The sequence below is a fragment of the Aquarana catesbeiana genome, linkage group LG03, assembly GCF_042186555.1.
Source record: "Aquarana catesbeiana isolate 2022-GZ linkage group LG03, ASM4218655v1, whole genome shotgun sequence".
NCBI lineage: Eukaryota > Metazoa > Chordata > Amphibia > Anura > Ranidae > Aquarana > Aquarana catesbeiana.
This window is the reverse complement of record NC_133326.1, coordinates 744108400-744133151: the sequence shown is the minus strand read 5'-3', so window position 1 is coordinate 744133151 and position 24752 is coordinate 744108400. Positions and strand designations below refer to the sequence as shown.

Genomic DNA, 24752 nt, shown 5'->3' with positions numbered 1-24752 from the left:
TGGGTTTAGCACGATGTTCCTGGTGTCAGAGCACGGTGCCCCTGGGCTCAGCGTGGTGTCCCTGGTATTAGCATGATGTTCCTGGGCTTAGTGTGGTGCCCCTGGGCTTAGCGTGGTGTCCCTGGGCTCAGTGTGGTGTCCCTGGTATTAGCATGATGTTCCTGGGCTTAGCGTGGTGTCCCTGGGCTCAGCGTGGTGCCCCTGGTATTAGCATGATGTTCCTGGGCTCAGTGTGGTGCCCCTGGTATTAGCATGATGTCCCTGGGCTCAGCGTGGTGTCCCCGGTATTAGCATGATGTTCCTGGGCTCAGCGTGGTGCCCTGGTATTAGCATGATGTCCCTGGGCTCAGTGTGGTGCCCTGGTATTAGCATGATGTTCCTGGGCTCAGCGTGGTGTCCTGGTATTAGCATGATGTTCCTGGGCTCAGCGTGGTGCCCTGGTATTAGCATGATGTCCCTGGGCTCAGCGTGGTGCCCTGGTATTAGCATGATGTCCCTGGGCTCAGCGTGGTGTCCCTGGTATTAGCATGATGTCCCTGGGCTCAGCGTGGTGCCCTGGTATTAGCATGATGTCCCTGGGCTCAGCGTGGTGTCCCTGGTATTAGCATGATGTCCCTGGGCTCAGCGTGGTGCCCTGGTATTAGCATGATGTCCCTGGGCTCAGCGTGGTGTCCCTGGTATTAGCATGATGTCCCTGGGCTCAGCGTGGTGCCCTGGTATTAGCATGATGTCCCTGGGCTCAGCGTGGTGTCCCTGGTATTAGCATGATGTCCCTGGGCTCAGCGTGGTGTCCCTGGTATTAGCATGATGTTCCTGGGCTTAGTGTGGTGCCCCTGGTATTAGCATGATGTTCCTGGGCTCAGCATGATGTCCCTGGGCTCAGCGTGGTGTCCCTGGTATTAGCATGATGTTCCTGGGCTCAGCGTGGTGCCCTGGTATTAGCATGATGTCCCTGGGCTCAGCGTGGTGCCCTGGTATTAGCATGATGTCCCTGGGCTCAGCGTGGTGCCCTGGTATTAGCATGATGTCCCTGGGCTCAGCGTGGTGTCCCTGGTATTAGCATGATGTCCCTGGGCTCAGCGTGGTGCCCTGGTATTAGCATGATGTCCCTGGGCTCAGCGTGGTGCCCTGGTATTAGCATGATGTCCCTGGGCTCAGCGTGGTGTCCCTGGTATTAGCATGATGTCCCTGGGCTCAGCGTGGTGTCCCTGGTATTAGCATGATGTTCCTGGGCTCAGTGTGGTGTCCCTGGTATTAGCATGATGTTCCTGGGCTCAGCGTGGTGTCCCTGGTATTAGCATGATGTTCCTGGGCTCAGCGTGGTGCCCTGGTATTAGCATGATGTTCCTGGGCTCAGCATGGTGTCCCTGGTATTAGCATGATGTTACTGGGCTCAGCGTGGTGCCCTGGTATTAGCATGATGTTCCTGGGCTCAGCGTGGTGTCCCTGGTATTAGCATGATGTTCCTGGGCTCAGCGTGGTGCCCTGGTATTAGCATGATGTTCCTGGGCTCAGCATGGTGTCCCTGGTATTAGCATGATGTTACTGGGCTCAGCGTGGTGTCCCTGGTATTAGCATGATGTTCCTGGGCTTAGCGTGGTGTCCCTGGGCTCAGCGTGGTGTCCCTGGGCTCAGCGTGGTGTCCCTGGGCTCAGCGTGGTGTCCCTGGGCTCAGCGTGGTGTCCCTGGGCTCAGCGTGGTGTCCCTGGGCTCAGCGTGGTGTCCCTGGGCTCAGCGTGGTGTCCCTGGTATTAGCTTGATGTTCCTGGGCTCAGCGTGGTGTCCCTGGGCTTAGCGTGGTGTCCCTGGGCTTAGCGTGGTGTCCCTGGGCTTAGCGTGGTGTCCCTGGGCTTAGCGTGGTGTCCCTGGGCTCAGCGTGGTGTCCCTGGGCTCAGCGTGGTGTCCCTGGGCTCAGCGTGGTGCCCCTGTGCTCAGCAGGATGTTCCTGGTGCAGTATGGTGTCCCTGGGCTCAGTGTGGTGCCCCTGTACTCAGCAGGATGTTCCTGGTGCAGTATGGTGTCCCTGGGCTCAGTGTGGTGCCCCTGTGCTCAGCAGGATGTTCCTGGTGCAGTATGGTGTCCCTGGGCTCAGTGTGGTGCCCCTGGTCTCAGCAGGATGTTCCTGGTGCAGTATGGTGTCCTTGGGCTCAGTGTGGAGCTCCTGGTGTCAGCATAATGCTCCTGTTGTCAGTGTGGTGTCCCTGGGCTCAGCGTGGTGTCCCTGGTATTAGCATGATGTTCCTGGGCTTAGTGTGGTGTTCCTGGGCTTAGTGTGGTGCCCCTATTATTAGCATGATGTTCCTGGGCTTAGTGTGGTGTTCCTGGGCTTAGTGTGGTGTTCCTGGGCTTAGTGTGGTGTTCCTGGGCTTAGTGTGGTGTTCCTGGGCTTAGTGTGGTGTTCCTGGGCTTAGTGTGGTGTTCCTGGGCTTAGCGTGGTGCCCCTGGGCTTAGTGTGGTGTCCCTGGTATTAGCATGATGTTCCTGGGCTCAGTGTGGTGTCCCTGGTATTAGCATGATGTTCTTGGGCTTAGTGTGGTGCCCCTGGGCTTAGTGTGGTGCCCCTATTATTAGCATGATGTTCTTGGGCTTAGTGTGGTGCCCCTGGGCTTAGCGTGGTGCCCCTGGGCTTAGCATGATGTTTCTGGGCTCAGTGTGATGTCCCTGGGCTCAGTGTGGTGTCCCTGGTATTAGCATGATGTTCCTGGGCTCAGTGTGGTGTCCCTGGTATTAGCATGATGATGTTCCTGGGCTCAGCGTGGTGTCCCTGAGCTTAGCGTGGTGTCCCTGAGCTTAGCGTGGTGTCCCTGAGCTTAGCGTGGTGTCCCTGAGCTTAGCGTGGTGTCCCTGGGCTCAGCGTGGTGTCCCTGGGCTCAGCGTGGTGCCCCTAGGATAGCCTCATGCTGACTGCTGAGAAGGGATACCTAGGATTTCCTCATCTATCAGGACTTGTCATGACTCCTGTAAAGAACATCTGAGCAGCGTGGTGTCCCTGGGCTCAGCGTGGTGTCCCTGGGCTCAGCGTGGTGTCCCTGGGCTCAGCATGATGTCCCTGGGCTTAGCGTGGTGTCCCTGGGCTCAGCGTGGTGCCCCTGGTATTAGCATGATGTTCCTGGGCTTAGCTTGGTGTCCCTGGTATTAGCTTGATGTTCCTGGGCTCAGTGTGGTGTCCCTGGTATTAGCATGATGTTCCTGGGCTTAGCGTGGTGTCCCTGGTATTAGCTTGATGTTCCTGGGCTCAGTGTGGTGTCCCTGGGCTCAGCGTGGTGTCCCTGGGCTCAGCGTGGTGTCCCTGGGCTCAGCGTGGTGTCCCTGGGCTCAGCGTGGTGTCCCTGGGCTCAGCGTGGTGCCCCTGGTATTAGCATGATGTTCCTGGGCTTAGCGTGGTGTCCCTGGTATTAGCATGATGTCCCTGGGCTCAGTGTGGTGTCCCTGGGCTCAGCGTGGTGTCCCTGGTATTAGCATGATGTTCCTGGGCTTAGCGTGGTGTCCCTGGTATTAGCTTGATGTTCCTGGGCTCAGCGTGGTGTCCCTGGGCTCAGCGTGGTGTCCCTGGGCTCAGCGTGGTGTCCCTGGGCTCAGCGTGGTGTCCCTGGGCTCAGCGTGGTGTCCCTGGGCTCAGTGTGGTGCCCCTAGGATAGCCTCATGCTGACTGCTGAGAAGGGATACCTAGGATTTCCTCATCTATCAGGACTTGTCATGACTCCTGTAAAGAACATCTGAGCAGCGTGGTGTCCCTGGGCTTAGCATGATGTCCCTGGGCTTAGCGTGGTGTCCCTGGGCTTAGCGTGGTGTCCCTGGGCTTAGCGTGGTGTCCCTGAGCTTAGCGTGGTGTCCCTGGGCTCAGCGTGGTGCCCCTAGGATAGCCTCATGCTGACTGCTGAGAAGGGATACCTAGGATTTCCTCATCTATCAGGACTTGTCATGACTCCTGTAAAGAACATCTGAGCAGCGTGGTGTCCCTGGGCTCAGCATGATGTCCCTGGGCTTAGCGTGGTGTCCCTGGGCTCAGCGTGGTGCCCCTAGGATAGCCTCATGCTGACTGCTGAGAAGGGATACCTAGGATTTCCTCATCTATCAGGACTTGTCATGACTCCTGTAAAGAACATCTGAGCAGCGTGGTGTCCCTGGGCTCAGCGTGGTGTCCCTGGGCTTAGCATGATGTCCCTGGGCTTAGCGTGGTGTCCCTGGGCTTAGCGTGGTGTCCCTGAGCTTAGCGTGGTGTCCCTGGGCTCAGCGTGGTGCCCCTAGGATAGCCTCATGCTGACTGCTGAGAAGGGATACCTAGGATTTCCTCATCTATCAGGACTTGTCATGACTCCTGTAAAGAACATCTGAGCAGCGTGGTGTCCCTGGGCTTAGCGTGGTGTCCCTGGGCTTAGCGTGGTGTCCCTGGGCTTAGCGTGGTGTCCCTGGGCTTAGCGTGGTGTCCCTGGGCTTAGCGTGGTGTCCCTGGGCTCAGCGTGGTGTCCCTGGGCTCAGTGTGGTGCCCCTGTGCTCAGCAGGATGTTCCTGGTGCAGTATGGTGTCCCTGGGCTCAGTGTGGTGCCCCTGTGCTCAGCAGGATGTTCCTGGTGCAGTATGGTGTCCCTGGGCTCAGTGTGGTGCCCCTGGTCTCAGCAGGATGTTCCTGGTGCAGTATGGTGTCCTTGGGCTCAGTGTGGAGCTCCTGGTGTCAGCATAATGCTCCTGTTGTCAGTGTGGTGTCCCTGGGCTCAGCGTGGTGTCCCTGGTATTAGCATGATGTTCCTGGGCTTAGTGTGGTGTTCCTGGGCTTAGTGTGGTGTTCCTGGGCTTAGTGTGGTGTTCCTGGGCTTAGTGTGGTGTCCCTGGGCTTAGTGTGGTGTTCCTGGGCTTAGTGTGGTGTTCCTGGGCTTAGTGTGGTGTTCCTGGGCTTAGCGTGGTGCCCCTGGGCTCAGTGTGGTGTCCCTGGTATTAGCATGATGTTCTTGGGCTTAGTGTGGTGCCCCTGGGCTTAGTGTGGTGCCCCTATTATTAGCATGATGTTCTTGGGCTTAGTGTGGTGCCCCTGGGCTTAGCGTGGTGCCCCTGGGCTTAGCATGATGTTTCTGGGCTCAGTGTGATGTCCCTGGGCTCAGTGTGGTGTCCCTGGTATTAGCATGATGTTCCTGGGCTCAGTGTGGTGTCCCTGGTATTAGCATGATGATGTTCCTGGGCTCAGCGTGGTGTCCCTGAGCTTAGCGTGGTGTCCCTGAGCTTAGCGTGGTGTCCCTGAGCTTAGCGTGGTGTCCCTGGGCTCAGCGTGGTGTCCCTGGGCTCAGCGTGGTGTCCCTGGGCTCAACGTGGTGCCCCTAGGATAGCCTCATGCTGACTGCTGAGAAGGGATACCTAGGATTTCCTCATCTATCAGGACTTGTCATGACTCCTGTAAAGAACATCTGAGCAGCGTGGTGTCCCTGGGCTCAGCATGATGTCCCTGGGCTTAGCGTGGTGTCCCTGGGCTCAGCGTGGTGCCCCTAGGATAGCCTCATGCTGACTGCTGAGAAGGGATACCTAGGATTTCCTCATCTATCAGGACTTGTCATGACTCCTGTAAAGAACATCTGAGCAGCGTGGTGTCCCTGGGCTCAGCGTGGTGTCCCTGGGCTTAGCATGATGTCCCTGGGCTTAGCGTGGTGTCCCTGGGCTTAGCGTGGTGTCCCTGAGCTTAGCGTGGTGTCCCTGGGCTCAGCGTGGTGCCCCTAGGATAGCCTCATGCTGACTGCTGAGAAGGGATACCTAGGATTTCCTCATCTATCAGGACTTGTCATGACTCCTGTAAAGAACATCTGAGCAGCGTGGTGTCCCTGAGCTTAGCGTGGTGTCCCTGAGCTTAGCGTGGTGTCCCTGAGCTTAGCGTGGTGTCCCTGGGCTCAGCGTGGTGCCCCTAGGATAGCCTCATGCTGACTGCTGAGAAGGGATACCTAGGATTTCCTCATCTATCAGGACTTGTCATGACTCCTGTAAAGAACATCTGAGCAGCGTGGTGTCCCTGGGCTTAGCGTGGTGTCCCTGGGCTTAGCGTGGTGTCCCTGGGCTTAGCGTGGTGTCCCTGGGCTTAGCGTGGTGTCCCTGGGCTCAGCGTGGTGTCCCTGGGCTCAGTGTGGTGCCCCTGTGCTCAGCAGGATGTTCCTGGTGCAGTATGGTGTCCCTGGGCTCAGTGTGGTGCCCCTGGTCTCAGCAGGATGTTCCTGGTGCAGTATGGTGTCCTTGGGCTCAGTGTGGAGCTCCTGGTGTCAGCATAATGCTCCTGTTGTCAGTGTGGTGTCCCTGGGCTCAGCGTGGTGTCCCTGGTATTAGCATGATGTTCCTGGGCTTAGTGTGGTGTCCCTGGGCTCAGCGTGGTGTTCCTGGGCTTAGTGTGGTGTTCCTGGGCTTAGTGTGGTGTCCCTGGGCTTAGTGTGGTGTTCCTGGGCTTAGTGTGGTGTTCCTGGGCTTAGTGTGGTGTTCCTGGGCTTAGTGTGGTGTTCCTGGGCTTAGCGTGGTGCCCCTGGGCTCAGTGTGGTGTCCCTGGTATTAGCATGATGTTCTTGGGCTTAGTGTGGTGCCCCTGGGCTTAGTGTGGTGCCCCTATTATTAGCATGATGTTCTTGGGCTTAGTGTGGTGCCCCTGGGCTTAGCGTGGTGCCCCTGGGCTTAGCATGATGTTTCTGGGCTCAGTGTGATGTCCCTGGGCTCAGTGTGGTGTCCCTGGTATTAGCATGATGTTCCTGGGCTCAGTGTGGTGTCCCTGGTATTAGCATGATGATGTTCCTGGGCTCAGCGTGGTGTCCCTGAGCTTAGCGTGGTGTCCCTGAGCTTAGCGTGGTGTCCCTGAGCTTAGCGTGGTGTCCCTGGGCTCAGCGTGGTGTCCCTGGGCTCAGCGTGGTGTCCCTGGGCTCAACGTGGTGCCCCTAGGATAGCCTCATGCTGACTGCTGAGAAGGGATACCTAGGATTTCCTCATCTATCAGGACTTGTCATGACTCCTGTAAAGAACATCTGAGCAGCGTGGTGTCCCTGGGCTCAGCGTGGTGTCCCTGGGCTCAGCGTGGTGTCCCTGGGCTCAGCGTGGTGTCCCTGGGCTCAGCATGATGTCCCTGGGCTTAGCGTGGTGTCCCTGGGCTCAGCGTGGTGCCCCTGGTATTAGCATGATGTTCCTGGGCTCAGTGTGGTGTCCCTGGTATTAGCATGATGTCCCTGGGCTCAGTGTGGTGTCCCTGGGCTCAGCGTGGTGTCCCTGGTATTAGCTTGATGTTCCTGGGCTTAGCGTGGTGTCCCTGGTATTAGCTTGATGTTCCTGGGCTCAGTGTGGTGTCCCTGGGCTCAGCGTGGTGTCCCTTGGCTCAGCGTGGTGTCCCTTGGCTCAGCGTGGTGTCCCTGGGCTCAGCGTGGTGTCCCTGGGCTCAGCGTGGTGTCCCTGGGCTCAGCGTGGTGCCCCTGGTATTAGCATGATGTTCCTGGGCTTAGCGTGGTGTCCCTGGTATTAGCATGATGTCCCTGGGCTCAGTGTGGTGTCCCTGGGCTCAGTGTGGTGTCCCTGGTATTAGCATGATGTTCCTGGGCTTAGCGTGGTGTCCCTGGTATTAGCTTTGATGTTCCTGGGCTCAGCGTGGTGTCCCTGGGCTTAGCGTGGTGTCCCTGGGCTCAGCATGATGTCCCTGGGCTTAGCGTGGTGTCCCTGGGCTCAGCGTGGTGCCCCTAGGATAGCCTCATGCTGACTGCTGAGAAGGGATACCTAGGATTTCCTCATCTATCAGGACTTGTCATGACTCCTGTAAAGAACATCTGAGCAGCGTGGTGTCCCTGGGCTTAGCATGATGTCCCTGGGCTTAGCGTGGTGTCCCTGGGCTTAGCGTGGTGTCCCTGGGCTTAGCGTGGTGTCCCTGGGCTTAGCGTGGTGTCCCTGGGCTTAGCGTGGTGTCCCTGAGCTTAGCGTGGTGTCCCTGGGCTCAGCGTGGTGCCCCTAGGATAGCCTCATGCTGACTGCTGAGAAGGGATACCTAGGATTTCCTCATCTATCAGGACTTGTCATGACTCCTGTAAAGAACATCTGAGCAGCGTGGTGTCCCTGGGCTCAGCGTGGTGTCCCTGGGCTTAGCATGATGTCCCTGGGCTTAGCGTGGTGTCCCTGGGCTCAGTGTGGTGCCCCTAGGATAGCCTCATGCTGACTGCTGAGAAGGGATACCTAGGATTTCCTCATCTATCAGGACTTGTCATGACTCCTGTAAAGAACATCTGAGCAGCGTGGTGTCCCTGGGCTTAGCGTGGTGTCCCTGGGCTCAGCGTGGTGTCCCTGGGCTCAGCGTGGTGTCCCTGGGCTTAGCGTGGTGTCCCTGGGCTTAGCGTGGTGTCCCTGGGCTTAGCGTGGTGTCCCTGGGCTTAGCGTGGTGTCCCTGGGCTCAGCGTGGTGCCCCTAGGATAGCCTCATGCTGACTGCTGAGAAGGGATACCTAGGATTTCCTCATCTATCAGGACTTGTCATGACTCCTGTAAAGAACATCTGAGCAGCGTGGTGTCCCTGGGCTTAGCGTGGTGTCCCTGGGCTTAGCGTGGTGTCCCTGGGCTTAGCGTGGTGTCCCTGGGCTTAGCGTGGTGTCCCTGGGCTTAGCGTGGTGTCCCTGGGCTTAGCGTGGTGTCCCTGGGCTCAGCGTGGTGTCCCTGGGCTCAGCGTGATGTCCCTGGGCTTAGCGTGGTGTCCCTGGGCTTAGCGTGGTGTCCCTGGGCTCAGCGTGGTGCCCCTAGGATAGCCTCATGCTGACTGCTGAGAAGGGATACCTAGGATTTCCTCATCTATCAGGACTTGTCATGACTCCTGTAAAGAACATCTGAGCAGCGTGGTGTCCCTGGGATAGCCTAACACTCCCTGCTGAGAAGGGACACCCTAGATGAAGATGCCACGACTCCTCTGACATGATGATAGGTCAGTGATGGTCAGTATGAGCCCTGAGCAGCCAATGAGGTGTGAGAAGGTTCTTCCCCTCTAACAATCTCTTGTTGTTCCTCCTGTGTCCTGAGCACAGAGTGTGATTGTCGGCCATCTTTATATCCTCAGATTCTCTTCCTCTGGCGGGAGAAGAAGAAGACGTCCTCGCTCTGACTCCGGGAACTCCTTGTGCTCTCCAGTCTCTGTCTGATCTGCGCTTTCATCACCTCCATGGTAGTAATGCCCTGATAACCAACGGGGGGCGCACCGCCCTGAGGAACAACTCTCGCAGTGAATTCAATGACGCCATTGTCATGTCTAATAGGTAAGTGACCCTCTCATCTCCTGTGGTGAATGTGGGGGCACACAGACCACACAGGACCCCGTGTCCGGGGGGGTCTATGGGGGTATTCTGAATGGAGAGACTCTGCGGAGCTCCGGGGGAGGGACATGATGAGGGGAAATCCACAGGTAACAATCCAGGACACAGAGATGCCCACAGCAGACAGTAAGTCCAGGGGCACAGGGGGCAGCAATCCAGGCACAGCAGAGGTAGTCCGGGGGCCACAGGACACAGATCAGGGGGCAGCAAACAGGACTGGAATCACAGGACATGGATCAAAGGCCAGTAATCACAGGGCAGCAATGCCAGTTCAGAGGGCAGTGATTGGAGGGCAGCAATGCCAGCTCAGAGGGCAGTGATTGGAGGGCAGAAATGCCAGCTCAGAGGGCAGTGATTGGAGGGCAGCAATGCCAGTTCAGAGGGCAGTGATTGGAGGGCAGCAATGCCAGTTCAGAGGGCAGTGATTGGAGGGCAGCAATGCCAGCTCAGAGGGCAGTGATTGGAGGGCAGCAATGCCAGTTCAGAGGGCAGTGATTGGAGGGCAGCAATGCCAGTTCAGAGGGCAGTGATTGGAGGGCAGCAATGCCAGTTCAGAGGGCAGTGATTAGAGGGCAGCAATGCCAGATCAGAGGGCAGCAATGCCAGTTCAGAGGGCAGTGATCAGAGGGCAGCAATGCCAGTTCAGAGGGCAGTGATTGGAGGGCAGCAATGCCAGTTCAGAGGGAAGTGATCAGAGGGTAGCAATGCCAGTTCAGAGGGCAGTGATTGGAGGGCAGCAATGCCAGTTCAGAGGGCAGTGATTGGAGGGCAGCAATGCCAGTTCAGAGGGCAGTGATTGGAGGGCAGCAATGCCAGTTCAGAGGGCAGTGATTGGAGGGCAGCAATGCCAGTTCAGAGGGCAGTGATTGGAGGGCAGCAATGCCAGTTCAGAGGGCAGTGATTGGAGGGCAGCAATGCCAGTTCAGAGGACAGTGATTGGAAGGCAGCAATGCCAGCTCAGAGGGCAGTGATTGGAGGGTAGACATCGGAGGACAGTGATTGGAAGGCAGCAATGCCAGTTCAGAGGGCAGTGGCAATGGATAACACAAGGGTTGAAAGGCATTCACTATATGCATCTGACCATCTCGGGTAGATATCAAGATGTGACTAGCAAAGGGGGGTCCAGGCAGTGGAAGAGGGACTTGCGGCATTCTCCTGGCAGGGGTTTAGACTGCTTGGCACCTCATACCCAGGTGGTGTGGAAAGTCCAGAGCTCCATGTGGGGCACTGGGGGGGGAAGGAATAGGGCTCAGGCTGCATGTCTCCCTGCACATGAGGGGTGGTGTGTTGTGGGAGTTATCTGGGAATCGGAGGGGGGCTGGGTGACTGACATCTTGTCCTCATTTCTTTTGCCCCAAGTCGTCATATTTCCTATTGTCCTTCTAGGCAGATTTTTACTCCTCTGAGTCTGGTGTAGTTTCTCTTCCTGCCAGGATTGGGGTTCCCCTCATAGGCAGATTCTTCTTCCCTGTGTTCCTCTGGTGGAACAGTTTGTTCCTCTGGTGGAATAGTTTCTTCCTCCTTTTTCCGTGTGTGTGTGGAGCTTCTTCCTATTCCTCTGTTCATGTTCAGGGTAGTTCCTCCTGGGTAGTCCTTCTTCTTCATATTCCACTGCTTTTCAGAATAGGTTTTTCTCCAAGCGTCTTCCAGGACAGCCCATGAGACCTTGGGCTCCTCCTACCAGGACAGGAAACACGTCACCCCCACCAGATAAAAGGGCGGTCCTCCAGGCCCATGTCAGTTATTTGTGTTTCCTCCGGACGGGGGGTAACATGTTCATGGAACCTGCTCCCATAGGCCTTATAAGCAGGGGCTTTGTATGGCCTTTTTCTGGGGCATATCACTTACCTCTTCCTCTGCCAGAAGCAGCACACCGCTGGGGAGGTTGGCTGTGTTGCTGTTCTCTGTCCTCAGTGCCTGGAGAGGGCCAGGACCGGTGTGAGGTCGTGCCCCTAGCGCAGTGCATTGCACTCTAGCTCAGCTGAGCTTCGGTTGTCCTTCCCTGCCGACAGCCTGGCTGATCTGAGCAAGGAATGGAGGAAGCCGCAGCGTTCGAGGGGGCGGAGCTATTGCGCTCCAAGCTGGCCCACAGGAAGTGCCTGGAGAGGGTTACTTCCGGGGCATATGACATCATCATCGGGCGCCGGAGACGAGGTTCCAGTCTTCATAAACGGCGCGAACAGAGAACGCTGGCTTCTGGTGTTTCTTGGTGTTAAGCAGCCAGGCTGTGGATGACCAAGAGGGGCAGAATGGATCCTCCTGCAGTACCTGCACAGGCAGCGGATGCAGTTCCCAACACCAGCACCTCACAGGTAAGCCTGGGGTGTTCTGTCACCACCTTACGATCCCTGTGAGTGTTCCCTCCCCCTCCCCCTCCCCCCTCTGTAGTAGTGGGTGTAAGGGGACACATTTCCTCCCTCCTGCACGTGGTGTTACGGAGTGATTGTGTGGCTTTAATTACATTGTGGGGCATTTATTTTGTCTTGCAGACCAAGACTCAGGACAAGGCCCAAGCGCAGCCACTTAAAAGGAAATGTGCGGTTTGCGCAAACAAATTGAGCTCCTCATGGAGCAAAGCAGTTTGTCGCACCTGTATAGAAGGCCTAGTAAAGGATGACCCGGTTGCCTCGTGCCAGAAGATGCTTACTTCTGTTAGGGATGAGCTTGTGTCCACCTTCAGTTCCTTTAGAACGCTTATTGACAAGCTCCAGACTCCAGCAGAGAGTCCGTCCTCACTGAAGGCGTCAGTAAGCACTCCGCAGCAGGCAGAGAGTGAAGACTCTGAGGCTGAGGTCAGATCTACCCGTTCTTCTCTGGAAGAATCAGGGTCAGATACAGAGCCCAGAGATAGAGAATCCACTCGAGGCTCAAGATTTAAGTTATCTGTGGAGGATGTAGATGACTTATTAAAGGCTATCTATACAACCCTTGAATTAAAAGAGGAAGAGGTTCAGTTATCCAAACATGATCTTATGTATAAAGGATTACATAAGAGAAAATCAAGAGTGTTTCCAGTTCATAGTTCTTTGGTTGATACTATTAAACTGGAATGGGATAATTCTGAGAGAAAACCATTCTTCTCCAGTAGCCTAAAAAGGAGGTTTCCTTTTGATGAGGACACTGCGCAGCCATGGAATAAGAATCCCAAGTTAGACGCACCTCTTTCAAAGGTTTCAAAAAACTCGGGCCTGGCGTTTGATGATATGGGTACGCTTAAGGATCCGATGGACAAGAGGGGGGATATCCTTCTCCACAGAGCCTCGGACTCAGCAGTTGGAAACCTGAAACCAGCTTTGGCTTCCACTTGTGTGGCCAGAAATCTGGAGGTTTGGTTGACTCCGATTCAGTCACATCTGTCAGCAGGTACCTCCAGAGAGCAAATTTTAAAGTCTTTTCCTCTCCTATTTCAGGCAGTGGGCTTTTTGGCAGATTCTTCCGCTGAGTCGGTAAGAATGTCAGCCAGGACTTCGGCTCTAGTGAACTCGGCCAGGAGAAGCCTTTGGCTTAAGACCTGGTCAGGGGACTCGGCCTCCAAGTTGCGCCTTTGTGGCCTTCCTTTAACTGGCGATCATTTATTTGGCCCAGGTCTATAGGAGGCACTGGAACGCACGGCTGATAAGAAAAAGGCGTTTCCAGAGAAAAAGAGAGTTCAGACAGCCAGAAAATTTTTTCGTGGCCAAAACAGGCAACAGAGTCCTAGAGAAAAGGACAGCAGGTCGAAAAAGCATTGGACTGGGCACAAAGGCAGAGGCAAAGGGGGAGTGCTATTTAACCCTCCTCAACAGCCCGCCAGGCCGCAGTGACTTGTGTTCCCCGGTGGGAGGGAGATTGAGGGCCTTCATCCCACAGTGGGCAGCAGTCACTCTGAGCCCCTTCGTCCTGGACCTAGTGACCAACGGGTACAGGCTGGAGTTTGTTCACCAACCACCAGAACGTTTGTTGGTCACATTTCCTCCACAAGATCGGGAGAAAGCAAGGGCTCTGGGTCTCCAGATCGGAGACTTATTAGATCAAAAAGTCCTGATTCCTGTTCCTCGATCGGAGCGGGGCAAGGGATTCTATTCCCATGTATTTGTGGTCAGAAAGCCAGCAGGAAAGTTTCGACTTATCCTGAATCTCCGGACCTTAAAAAAGTCCATCAGATACAAGCATTTCCGTATGGAGACGGTTTTTACAATCAAAAACCTACTATACCCAAACTGCTTTATGGCCACGTTGGACTTAAGGGATGCTTATCTTCACATCCCTATCCATCCAGCCTTCCAAAAGTTTTTGAGATTGGCAGTGAAGACGGGTATGGGGACCCGACATTTTCAATTTCAGGCCCTCCCCTTCGGTCTTTCCTCAGCCCCACGCATCTTTACGAAGGTGTTGGGGGAAGTGCTGGCTCCTCTAAGATTAAAGGCAATAACGGTTATCCCTTACTTAGACGACCTCCTGATAGTGGCAAAATCATACCAAAGGCTGTTGGAAGATCTCCAGGCTGTACAGGACTTCTTACAGTCCCTAGGCTGGCTAATAAACAAAGAAAAATCGTCCTTGATTCCGGCCCAGAAAGTAACTTATCTGGGTTACGATTTTTGCTCCGTGAACCAAAAAGTTTTTCTTCCTCAGGAGAAGATTACCAAAGTGTTCCAGACTATGTCTACATTGCAGACCAACCAGTCGGTCTCTCTGAGACAGGTGTCGAGGGCAGTGGGTCTTATGCATAGGCGTGCGCACAGGGTGTGCCAGGTGTGCCTGGGCACACCCCAATTGCCTTGTGTGGTGCATATTCCCCCCTGTTTAGACCACTGATATTTCATCCCCCAAAAAATTGTTACAAAAGAAAATAATTTTTTGGAAAAGAAAATAAACAAAATTACACTGTCCACTGCCCTACTGACACCGTCAGTACATATACACATGCATATGTATTTGAGCTTTGGGGTGCACACCCTAATGCAAGAGGCTGCGCACACCTATGGTCTTATGACATCATGTTTTCCCGCAGTACCATGGGCGAGACTCCGTCAGCGTCCGTTACAAAGGTTTCTTTTAAGAAACTGGGACGGGGACGTAAGGTCCCTGGAGTCAAGGATCTGGCTTCCCGACAGGATAAAAAGAAGCCTGTGGTGGTGGAGAGCTGGTCAGCACCTAGCAGGAGGTCTCCCATGGTCCTTTCCCATTTCCCGAAGGATTACCTCGGATGCGAGTTCCTGGGGATGGGGGGCCCACCTCAGCAATGCAGTAGCACAAGGAGAGTGGTCCCCAGAGGAGGCAAGGGCCTCATCCAATCAAAGAGAGCTGCTTGCAGTCCAGAGAGCCCTCCAGTCTTTTCAGATGGAGATCAGGGGTCACAACCTCCAAATCCTGTCAGACAATATAGCAACAGTCGCGTATATCAACAAGCAGGGAGGCACGAGAAGCCGGAGGCTTCAGTCCATTGCCCAGGAGATCCTTTCATGGGCAGAGGGGAATCTAGCCTCCATTTCTACTGTACACCTAAAGGGGAAAAACAATTACCTGGCAGATTATCTCAGCCGTCACAGGATAGACCGAGACAACTGGTCCCTTCATCCCGAAGTCTTTGCAGACCTCACCAAGAGATGGGGTTATCCGGTAGCGGATTTGTTCGCAAACCGAAACAACCACAAGACGGAGATATTCTTTTCCATGAACCTGGCAGACCAAGCCTTGGGGATCGATGCTCTGGCGAACCCGTGGCCTCCAGGCCTATGTTATGCCTTTCCGCCAATCAGGCTGATTCCAGAAGTCCTCCGGAAGTTTCGGCTGGAAGAGACAGATCTGATTCTAATTGCCCCGTTTTGGCCCAAGAGGCTATGGTTTTCCCTGCTACAGTCTCTGGTTTCAGAGCCTCCGTGGAGTCTTCCGAAAAGGGAAGACCTATTATTGCAGGGTCCAGTATCACACCCTCAGGTGGTTTCCTTAAACTTGACGGCCTGGTATCTGAAGAAAAGATACTGAGCGCCCAAGGGTTCTCTGACAAAGTAGTCAGGACTCTAGTTAATTGCAGGAAGCCAGTTACTAGAGCCATATATTCCAAAGTTTGGAAAAGGTTTAACTCATGGTTATCTGAAAATGATAGATTAACTCATGATATTCCGTCTATTTTGGAATTTTTCCAAGAGGGTGTCGACAAAGGTCTTTCTGTTAGTATCCTAAAGGTACAGGCGGCAGCTATTAGTGTGTTCCTCCAGTTTTCTCTCCTGGAAAATCCCACTATAGCCAGATTTTTCAAATCTATCTCTAGGGCCAGACCAGTAGTAGTGAGAAGTTGTCCAACGTGGGATCTGTCCCTAGTACTTCAAACTCTGGTAGAATTTCCGTTTGAACCTCTGGAAAGTATGTCAGTTAAATTACTTACATTAAAAACTGTGTTCCTTATAGCTGTTACCTCAGCTCGTAGGGTAAGTGAGTTGCAGGCCCTATCAGTAAGGGAGCCCTTCCTCACGATTTTTGAGGATCGAGTTGTGTTACGAACCGATCCAGGTTTTTTGCCCAAGGTGGCAAGTACATTCCACCGATCTCAAAACATTGTATTGTCAACCTTTTGTAGTTTGCCACAGGGCGACTTAGAAAGAAAATTTAGTTTTCTAGATGTAAGAAGGATTCTCTTGGTCTATCTTGAGGTCACGAAGACCTTTAGGAAAACTGATGCCTTGTTTGTCCTCTTTTCTGGAGTTCACAAGGGGAATAGTGCATCTAAAGCCACATTGGCTAGATGGATAAAGCAAGCCATCTTGGAAGCTTACAAAATTAGGGAGGTCCCTACACCTTTTGTTACTGCGCACTCAACTAGAGCCTTGTCTACGTCTTGGGCTGAGAGGGCTGGTGCCTCACCGAACAAATTTGCAGGGCTGCCACTTGGTCCAGTTACTCGACCTTCATTAAACATTATCGCCTGGATCTCCTATCAGCTCAGGAGCAGGCGTTTGGTCGTAAGGTCCTTCAGGCAGTTGTCCCTCCCTAGACTGGTAAGTTCTGGCTCATCGTCTCATGGGCTGTCCTGGAAGACGCTTGGAGAAAAGCTGAGTTAGACTTACCGGTAACTCCTTTTCTGAGAGCCTTCCAGGACAGCCGGATTCCCACCCGGTATTGTCTGAAGTTATGTGTATTATGCATATGTTTTGCAGGGTCCTACGGTTCTTGAGAATACTGACATGGGCCTGGAGGACCGCCCTTTTATCTGGTGGGGGTGACGTGTTTCCTGTCCTGGTAGGAGGAGCCCAAGGTCTCATGGGCTGTCCTGGAAGACTCTCAGAAAAGGAGTTACGGTAAGTCTAACTCAGCTTTTCCTCCACCTTGTTTCTCCTGGGTGAGGCTTCCTCCTATTATTTTCCCATGGTAGGTGTTCCTTTCCCCTGGTCCTCCTGGGTGGGGTTAATTCTATTGCTCTTTCTTCTAAATTTTAGGTTTCTTTCCTCTTCTTCCTCCTGGGTGGGGTTTCCTCCTATCCCTCTCTTCCTTGTCATGCCTGGTTTCCTCTTCATACCTGGGTTGGGTTTTCTCCTCTCCACCCATACATCTTGTGCCATGCAGCATTCTTTGTAGGTAAGTTTATTTTTCTTATTTGCTTTAAGGATGTGCTAATCGCTTCTATCTCTCTCTTCCAGGCCTTTGAAGGATGGGGAACTCTTTGAGATTGTTATACAGAAGATGGTGGATCGTTGGTCGGGATCTATAGAGGCAGGTGAGGATATAGATGGAAGAGCGGGCCAGTTATATGGTATGATAGGATTTCTTTACTGCGTAAAGTTTCAGTTCGATGTTGTGATAGGTCTGGGATCAGCTGTGGACCTGTTTCTGGAGTCTATGTTGTGATAGGTCTGAGATCAGTTATGGACCTGTTTCTGGAGTCTCTGTGATGAGTCTGAGGTCAGCTATGGACCTGTTTCTGGAGTCTATGTTGTGATAGGTCTGAGATCAGCTATGGACCTGTTTCTGGAGTCTATGTTGTGATAGGTCTGGGGTCAGCTATGGACCTGTTTCTGGAGTCTCTGTGATGAGTCTGAGGTCAGCTATGGACCTGTTTCTGGAGTCTATGTTGTGATAGGTCTGAGGTCAGCTATGGACCTGTTTCTGGAGTCTCTGTGATGAGTCTGAGGTCAGCTATGGACCTGTTTCTGGAGTCTATGTTGTGATAGGTCTGAGGTCAGCTATGGACCTGTTTCTGGAGTCTATGTTGTGATAGGTCTGAGGTCAGCTATGGACCTGTTTCTGGAGTCTATGTTGTGATAGGTCTGAGGTCAGCTATGGACCTGTTTCTGGAGTCTATGTTGTGATAGGTCTGGGGTCAGCTATGGACCTGTTTCTGGAGTCTATGTTGTGATAGGTCTGAGGTCAGCTATGGACCTGTTTCTGGAGTCTATGTTGTGATAGGTCTGAGATCAGCTATGGACCTGTTTCTGGAGTCTATGTTGTGATAGGTCTGGGGTCAGCTATGGACCTGTTTCTGGAGTCTATGTTGTGATAGGTCTGGGGTCAGCTATGGACCTGTTTCTGGAGTCTATGTTGTGATAGGTCTGAGGTCAGCTATGGACCTGTTTCTGGAGTCTCTGTAGTCTCTTGCCTCATTTCCACTGAGCGGAACGGTTCAGGTTGGTACAGTTTTGAAGGGTTAGAATGGTCCGGCCTATTCAGGTGAGCGTTTCCACTGCAAGTCGGACCGCCAGGGGCCATACGGGGTTTAGAAAAGATGCCTTTGACGTGAACATTGATCTTTTTTCTGTCCGCCAATCTGTGGAATGTATCGTGGTATCGTGTGATGCCAGTAGCTCCGCCCTAACCATACCGTACCATTTTTTTCTATGGCCCCACATCTGAACCAGGTCCATGAATGGTGCGGTATGGTTCGGTTGTATGGGCCGCTTTCATAATGGAAGCACTGAAAATCGTGTACTGTACCGATCCGCTCAGTGGAAACGAGGCATAAGTGTTGTGATAGGTCTGAGGTCAGCTATGGACCTGTTTCTGGAGCCTCTATAAGATGTAATTGGTCGGAGGTCAGCTATGGACCTGTTTCTGGAGATTCTATAAGTTGTAATTGGTCGGAGGTCAGCTATGGACCTGTTTCTGGAGCCTCTGTATGTTGTGATGGATCTGAGGTCATCTGTGGAACAGTTTCTGAAGTCTCTGTGTTGTAATAGGCCTGAGGTCATCTGTGGACCTGTTTCTGGAGCCTCTATAAGTTGTAATTGGTCTGAGGTCAGCTATGGACCTGTTTCTGGAGCCCTCTATATGTTGTGATTGGTCTGAGGTCAGCTGTGGACCTGTTTCTGGAGCCCTCTATATGTTGTGATTGGTCGGAGGTCAGCTATGGACCTGTTTCTGGAGCCTCTGTATGTTGTGATGGATCTGAGGTCATCTGTGGAACAGTTTCTGAAGTCTCTGTGTTGTAATAGGCCTGAGGTCATCTGTGGACCTGTTTCTGGAGCCTCTATAAGTTGTGATTGGTCTGAGGTCAGCTATGGACCTGTTTCTGGAGCCCTCTATATGTTGTGATTGGTCTGAGGTCAGCTGTGGACCTGTTTCTGGAGCCCTCTATATGTTGTGATTGGTCGGGGGTCAGCTATGGACCTGTTTCTGGAGCCTCTGTATGTTGTGATGGATCTGAGGTCATCTATGGAACAGTTTCTGAAGTCTCTGTGTTGTAATAGGCCTGAGGTCATCTATGGACCTGTTTCTGTTTCTGGAGTCTCTATATGTTGTGATGGCTCTGTGGTCAAATATGGACCTGTTTCTGGGGGTTGGCTATAAATACAGTGAGGGAAAAAATGTATTTGATCGGCTGCTGATTTTGTACGTTTGCCTACTGACAAAGAAACGATCAGTCTATAATTTTAATGGTCGGTTTATTTTAAATTGTTTATTTAAGTGAAGAACACGGCCCACGTGGGCCCACAAGTACATAGATATATATTCGTCTGATAATACACATGGTACAATATCGTAATATAAATTCTTACAAAACTCTTATTCGAAAGATCTACATCCAGCCTGTTATTCCAAGACCAAACATTAATGCTTATGAGGCTGTAGTATGTTAAACTGTGGGGTCGTAGTGCCCATGTGTCAACTTTCAGTACTGGTTCCCATTGTGCCGGTCCTCTATTTTCTATATTTATTAAGAATAGAAGAAGTTAGAGGTTGTTGAGGGCGGAATGACAGGAGAGAAAGGAAGGAAAGAAGTGCAGTAGAGTGTAGGGGAATGAAAAGGAAGAACTGGGGGGGTTAAGGGGGGGGGGGGGGGTGGAGAGGGATAAGGGGAGGGGATGAGTCCCGCGAACATGTAGATCTAGGCATACCCAGTTGGTCGGTTTATTTTAACCGTGTGAGACAGAATACCAACAAAAATATCCAGAAAACCGCATTTCATAAAAGTTATAAATTGATTTGCATGTTAATGAATGAGATGACAAAAGTATTTGATCCCTTCGCAAAACATGACCAAGTACTTGTTGGCAATCACAGAGGTCAGACGTTTCTTGGAGTTGGCCTCCAGGTTTGCACACATCTCAGGAGGGATTTTGTCCTCTTTGCCGATCCTCTCCAAGTCATTAAGGTTTCCAGGCTGACATTTGGTAACTCGAACCTTCAGCTCCCTCCACATATTTTTTATGGGATTAAGGTCTGGAGACTGGCTGGGCCACTTCAGGACCTTAATGTGCTTCTTCTTGAGCCACTCCTTTGTTGCCTTGGCCGTGTGTTTTGGGTCATTGTCATGCTGGAAGACCCATCCATGACCCATTCTCAGTGTTCTGGCTGAGGGAAGAAGGTTCTCACCCAAGATTTGATGGTCCCGTCCATCGTCCCTTTTTGTTGTGGTGAAGTTCTTCTGTCCCCTTAGCAGAAAAAACGCCCCCAAAGCTTAATGTTTCCACCTCCATGTATGATGGTGGGGGATGGTGTTCTTGGGGTCATAGGACCTCCATGTATGAAGGTGGGGGTTGGTGTTCTTGGGGTCATAGGTCCTCCATGTATGACGGTGGGGGATGGTGTTCTTGGGGTCATAGGTCCTCCATGTATGACGGTGGGGGATGGTGTTCTTGGGGTCATAGGTCCTCCATGTATGACGGTGGGGGATGGTGTTCTTGGGGTCATAGGACCTCCATGTATGACGGTGGGGGATGGTGTTCTTGGGGTCATAGGACCTCCATGTATGACGGTGGGGGATGGTGTTCTTGGGGTCATAGGACCTCCATGTATGACGGTGGGGGATGGTGTTCTTGGGGACATAGGACCTCCATGTATGACGGTGGGGGATGGTGTTCTTGGGGTCATAGGACCTTCATGTATGACGGTGGGGGATGATGTTCTTGGGGTCATAGGTCCTCCATGTATGACGGTGGGGGATGGTGTTCTTGGGGTCATAGGACCTCCATGTATGACGGTGGGGGATGGTGTTCTTGGGGTCATAGGACCTTCATGTATGACGGTGGGGGATGGTGTTCTTGGGGTCATAGGACCTCCATGTATGACGGTGGGGGATGGTGTTCTTGGGGTCATAGGACCTCCATGTATGACGGTGGGGGATGGTGTTCTTGGGGTCATAGGTCCTCCATGTATGACGGTGGGGGATGGTGTTCTTGGGGTCATAGGACCTTCATGTATGACGGTGGGGATGGTGTTCTTGGGGTCATAGGACCTTCATGTATGACGGTGGGGGATGGTGTTCTTGGGGTCATAGGTCCTCCATGTATGACGGTGGGGGATGGTGTTCTTGGGGTCATAGGACCTTCATGTATGACGGTGGGGATGGTGTTCTTGGGGTCATAGGACCTTCATGTATGACGGTGGGGGATGGTGTTCTTGGGGTCATAGGACCTTCATGTATGACGGTGGGGGATGGTGTTCTTGGGGTCATAGGACCTCCATGTATGACGGTGGGGGATGGTGTTCTTGGGGTCATAGGCAGCATTCCTCCTCCTCCTCCGAACACGGCGAGTTGAGTTGATGCCAAAGATCTCGATTTTGGTCTCCTCTGACCACAACACTTTCCCCCAGTTCTCCTCTCAAGTTTTCTAATGAACATCTAAATGATTCAGACGGACCTGTACATGTGATTTCCTGAGCAGGAGGACCTTGCGGGGGCTGCAGGATTTCAGTCCTTCACGGTGTAGTGTGTTACCGATTGTTTTCTTGGTGACTATGGTCCCAGCTGAGATCATTGACAAGATTCTCCTGTGTAGTTCTGATTCCTCACCGTTCTCATGATCATTGAACCTCCACCAGGTGAGATCTTCTCTTGTTTCCAGGGGAAAAAAAAAGTTTTATGCAAAAATAAACAGGGTATTTATGCATTTCAAGTCAAATGAAAGAGTTACAACCCAATAAAGAGAAAACAAATGTATGCATGAAGAAATAAAGCAACAAAAAGAAGCATACCGGTGAGGAGTGTTTTCCATGTACAATATATCTGGTGTATAGAATATAATCCGCTGGTAGTGCAGATTCAGGAGACAGGTTGACGAGGACTGGAGCCATCTATCCCAGACGTTATTGTATTTGCCCCCACCTCCCTCTTTTGGTGTAAATATTTTTTTTGTACGGTAGGGTATTATTAATTTCTAGGTCGCCACTGTAGGAGCTTCGGCTTGTATCCAATTGCGAGCTGTAATCTTTCCAGCTACAAAGAAGGTTTCATGCAGGAATCTAAGAGTATGTTTATCGATTATCAGGAAAAATTCCCAACAGCCATTGCTTTGGATGAAGGGACACCGGTGAGCCCATCTGATCATGTAGGAATTGGACCATCTGTGACCAGTATCCTCGAATGCGGGGGGGACAGTGCCAGATGAGGTGGCCAAAGGTGCCAACTGATATCAAACATCCGGGGTTATGTGGAACTATGTGAAGGAAAGAATTTGGCTAAACGTTGTGGGGGGTCAAGTATGCCCCCTATGTGTGTTATATAGACTTGTGTTAAGTCTATCCGACAATTTAGGGGATACAGGGGTGCAGGTCTCTAGAGCTTCACCCCAGTCCTCATCATCCAACTCCTCAGCATCATCAACCCATCTAGTCTTAATATAGTATAGGCAAGTTTAGTGGCAGCTAGGGTAATGAGCATTAGACATGTGCAATTCGTTTTGTTTCGTTTCAAATTCATTTTTTAACAAATTTGTTCATTCCGAATTTTTCAATTTTCGAATTTCCGAATTTTTCAAGTTCTAAAAAAAAAGGAAAAAAACGAATGAAACGGAAAGGAACACATTTTTTTTTGTCTTTTGCACATGTCTAATGAGCGTGTTGTAAAATCTAGATATGAGTTGACGTGGTTCATTACTACAAATGATGTCAAGTGCATCCAGGGATGGTAGGTTGGGGTAGGAGCCCCTGAACTGGAACCACAGTTATTTCTTTATCGTACATCACGGGACACACAGCAGTCCAAACACGCTTTGGAGCCACCCCTGGGCTCAGGGCTGATGTCAGAAATACTCCTCCAGCTGGATTCAATGTAGCTCCATGTATATGAATGAAAAAGAAACTATATAGTGTAATATAGCCAAGTAAAATGTATTAAATAAAAACACACCCCACAATGTGGTACTCACATAGTACTGGTGCGTCAGTGCACCATTCTATAACAGCCTTCAATACCAAGGTATGAAACCTCCAGATGTATGATGTAGTATGCTGTGGCAAAAAACTTCTGCTGTGTGTGCTCCGTGTCGCTCTCTCCGTCCCGTGTCTTCATCAGGGGGGTCTAAATTGAGTCCTAACCATCCGCTCTTTTCGCATGGAGTCAATCCGGTCAGTCGCATCCTCTCTGAGAGGAGGAGAATTTCTAGCATCAATAGACCTCAAAGATGCATATCTGCATGTGCCAAATTACCCCGCTCACCAGAAATGTCTGCGATTTGAGGTAGAACAGCGTCATTTTCAGTTTGTGGCCTTGCCCTTCGGGTTAGCAGGGGGTACCAGGAGTCAGGCAGCCCAAAGGAAGGTGGACCATATTCTGACATGGGCAGAGAAGCATGTGCCTTTTCTGTCAGCAGTCTTCATTCTGGGAATGGAGAATTGGCAGGTGGACTTCTTGAGCCGCCAACAGTCCTCCCCGAGGGAATGGTCCCTGCACCCCGAGGTTTTTTCAGCCATATGCCGAAGGTGGGGTACCTCAGACATAGATCTATTGGTGTCCAGGTTCAACAAGAAGTTGGACAGCTTTGTGTCAAGGACAAGGGATCCGCTCGCAGTTGAGACAAACGCACTAGTGACACCTTGGGATCAGTTTTCACTGATTTATGCATCCCCCCCCCCCCCCCCCAATTCCACTCCTACCGCGCCTTTTACACATTATCAAGGAGGAAGGGAAGCCGGTGATGCTGGTAGCCCCGGCATGGCCCAGAAGAGCCTGGTATGCGGAGATCATAAGGTTGGCAGTAGGGAAACTGTGGACTCTTCCATTCCGTCCAGACTTGCTTTCGCAAGGACCGGTGTTCCATCATGCCTTACAATCGCTAAATGTAACGGTTTGACTATTGAAACCCAGATTTTAAAGGATCGGGAGTTCTCGAGCTCAGTGGTGACTACCCTGATTAATGCAAGGAAGCCGGCCTCTAGGGCCATTTATTATAGGATCTGGAGGTCCTATGTGTGAAGGTGTGAAGCCAAGAGATGGCCTCCTCGAAAATATGTTCTAAGAAGAATTTTTGCCTTCCTACAATTGGGAGTATAAATGAAGCGAGCCTTGAGTACCATCAAGGGTCAGATCTCGACTTTGGCAGTATTTTTTCAAAGACCGCTTGCTTCACATTCTTTGATTTGGGCCTTTTATAAAAGGGATAACTCGTATAACTCCACCAGTTAGGCGGCTATTGTGCCCATGGTATTTGAATCTAGTTTTATTGGTCTTGCAAAGACAACCCTTTGAGCCTTTGCGCCATATTCCCTTGATCCTTGACAAGGAAGTTGATTTTCTTGGTTACAGTAACTTCGGCAAGGAGAGTTTTAGAATTGGCAGCTTTTTCCCGTAAGGAGCCATACTTAATTATTCATAAGGACAAGGTGGTGTTGCGTCCTCATCCAACCTTTTTGCCAAAGGTAATGTCCAGTTTTCACTTGAACCAAGACGTCTCCCTGCCTTCGTTATTCCCAGAACCTCGCTCTGCGGAAGATAAATTGTTGCATTCTCTCGACGTGGTGAGAGCTGTTAGGAATCTGAGGGTGACAGCTCAGATAAGGAAGACTGATGCTTTGTGCTGCCAGATGGGCCCAGAAAAGGGCAGGCAGCGTCAAAATCGTCTATTTCCCAGTGGATTTGTCAGGTTATAATTCAGGCTTATTGATTGAAAAGAAGGGTTCCACCTTTTTGAATTAGAGCGCACTCTACCAGGGGAGATGGTGCTTCATGGGCAGTGCGTCACCAGGCCTCTATGGCTCAGGTTTGCAAGGCCGTGACTTGGTCGCCAGCACATTGACTACATTTTACCAGATGGATGTAAGGCGGCAGAAGGATGCTGCT

The 24752-nt window shown here is 52.0% G+C and overlaps 1 protein-coding gene across 1 annotated transcript in view; it reads left to right on the top strand.

Moving 5' to 3' along the window:
- NEURL4 (neuralized E3 ubiquitin protein ligase 4) overlaps positions 1-24752 on the top strand; it is a gene marked incomplete at its 3' end in the record, with an annotated part of 73505 nt that overhangs the window by 8766 nt on the left and 39987 nt on the right. Inside the window, 2 exon segments of the mRNA XM_073623494.1 lie at positions 9031-9226; positions 16900-16976. Of these exon segments, the coding sequence (XP_073479595.1) occupies positions 9031-9226; positions 16900-16976 (273 nt within the window).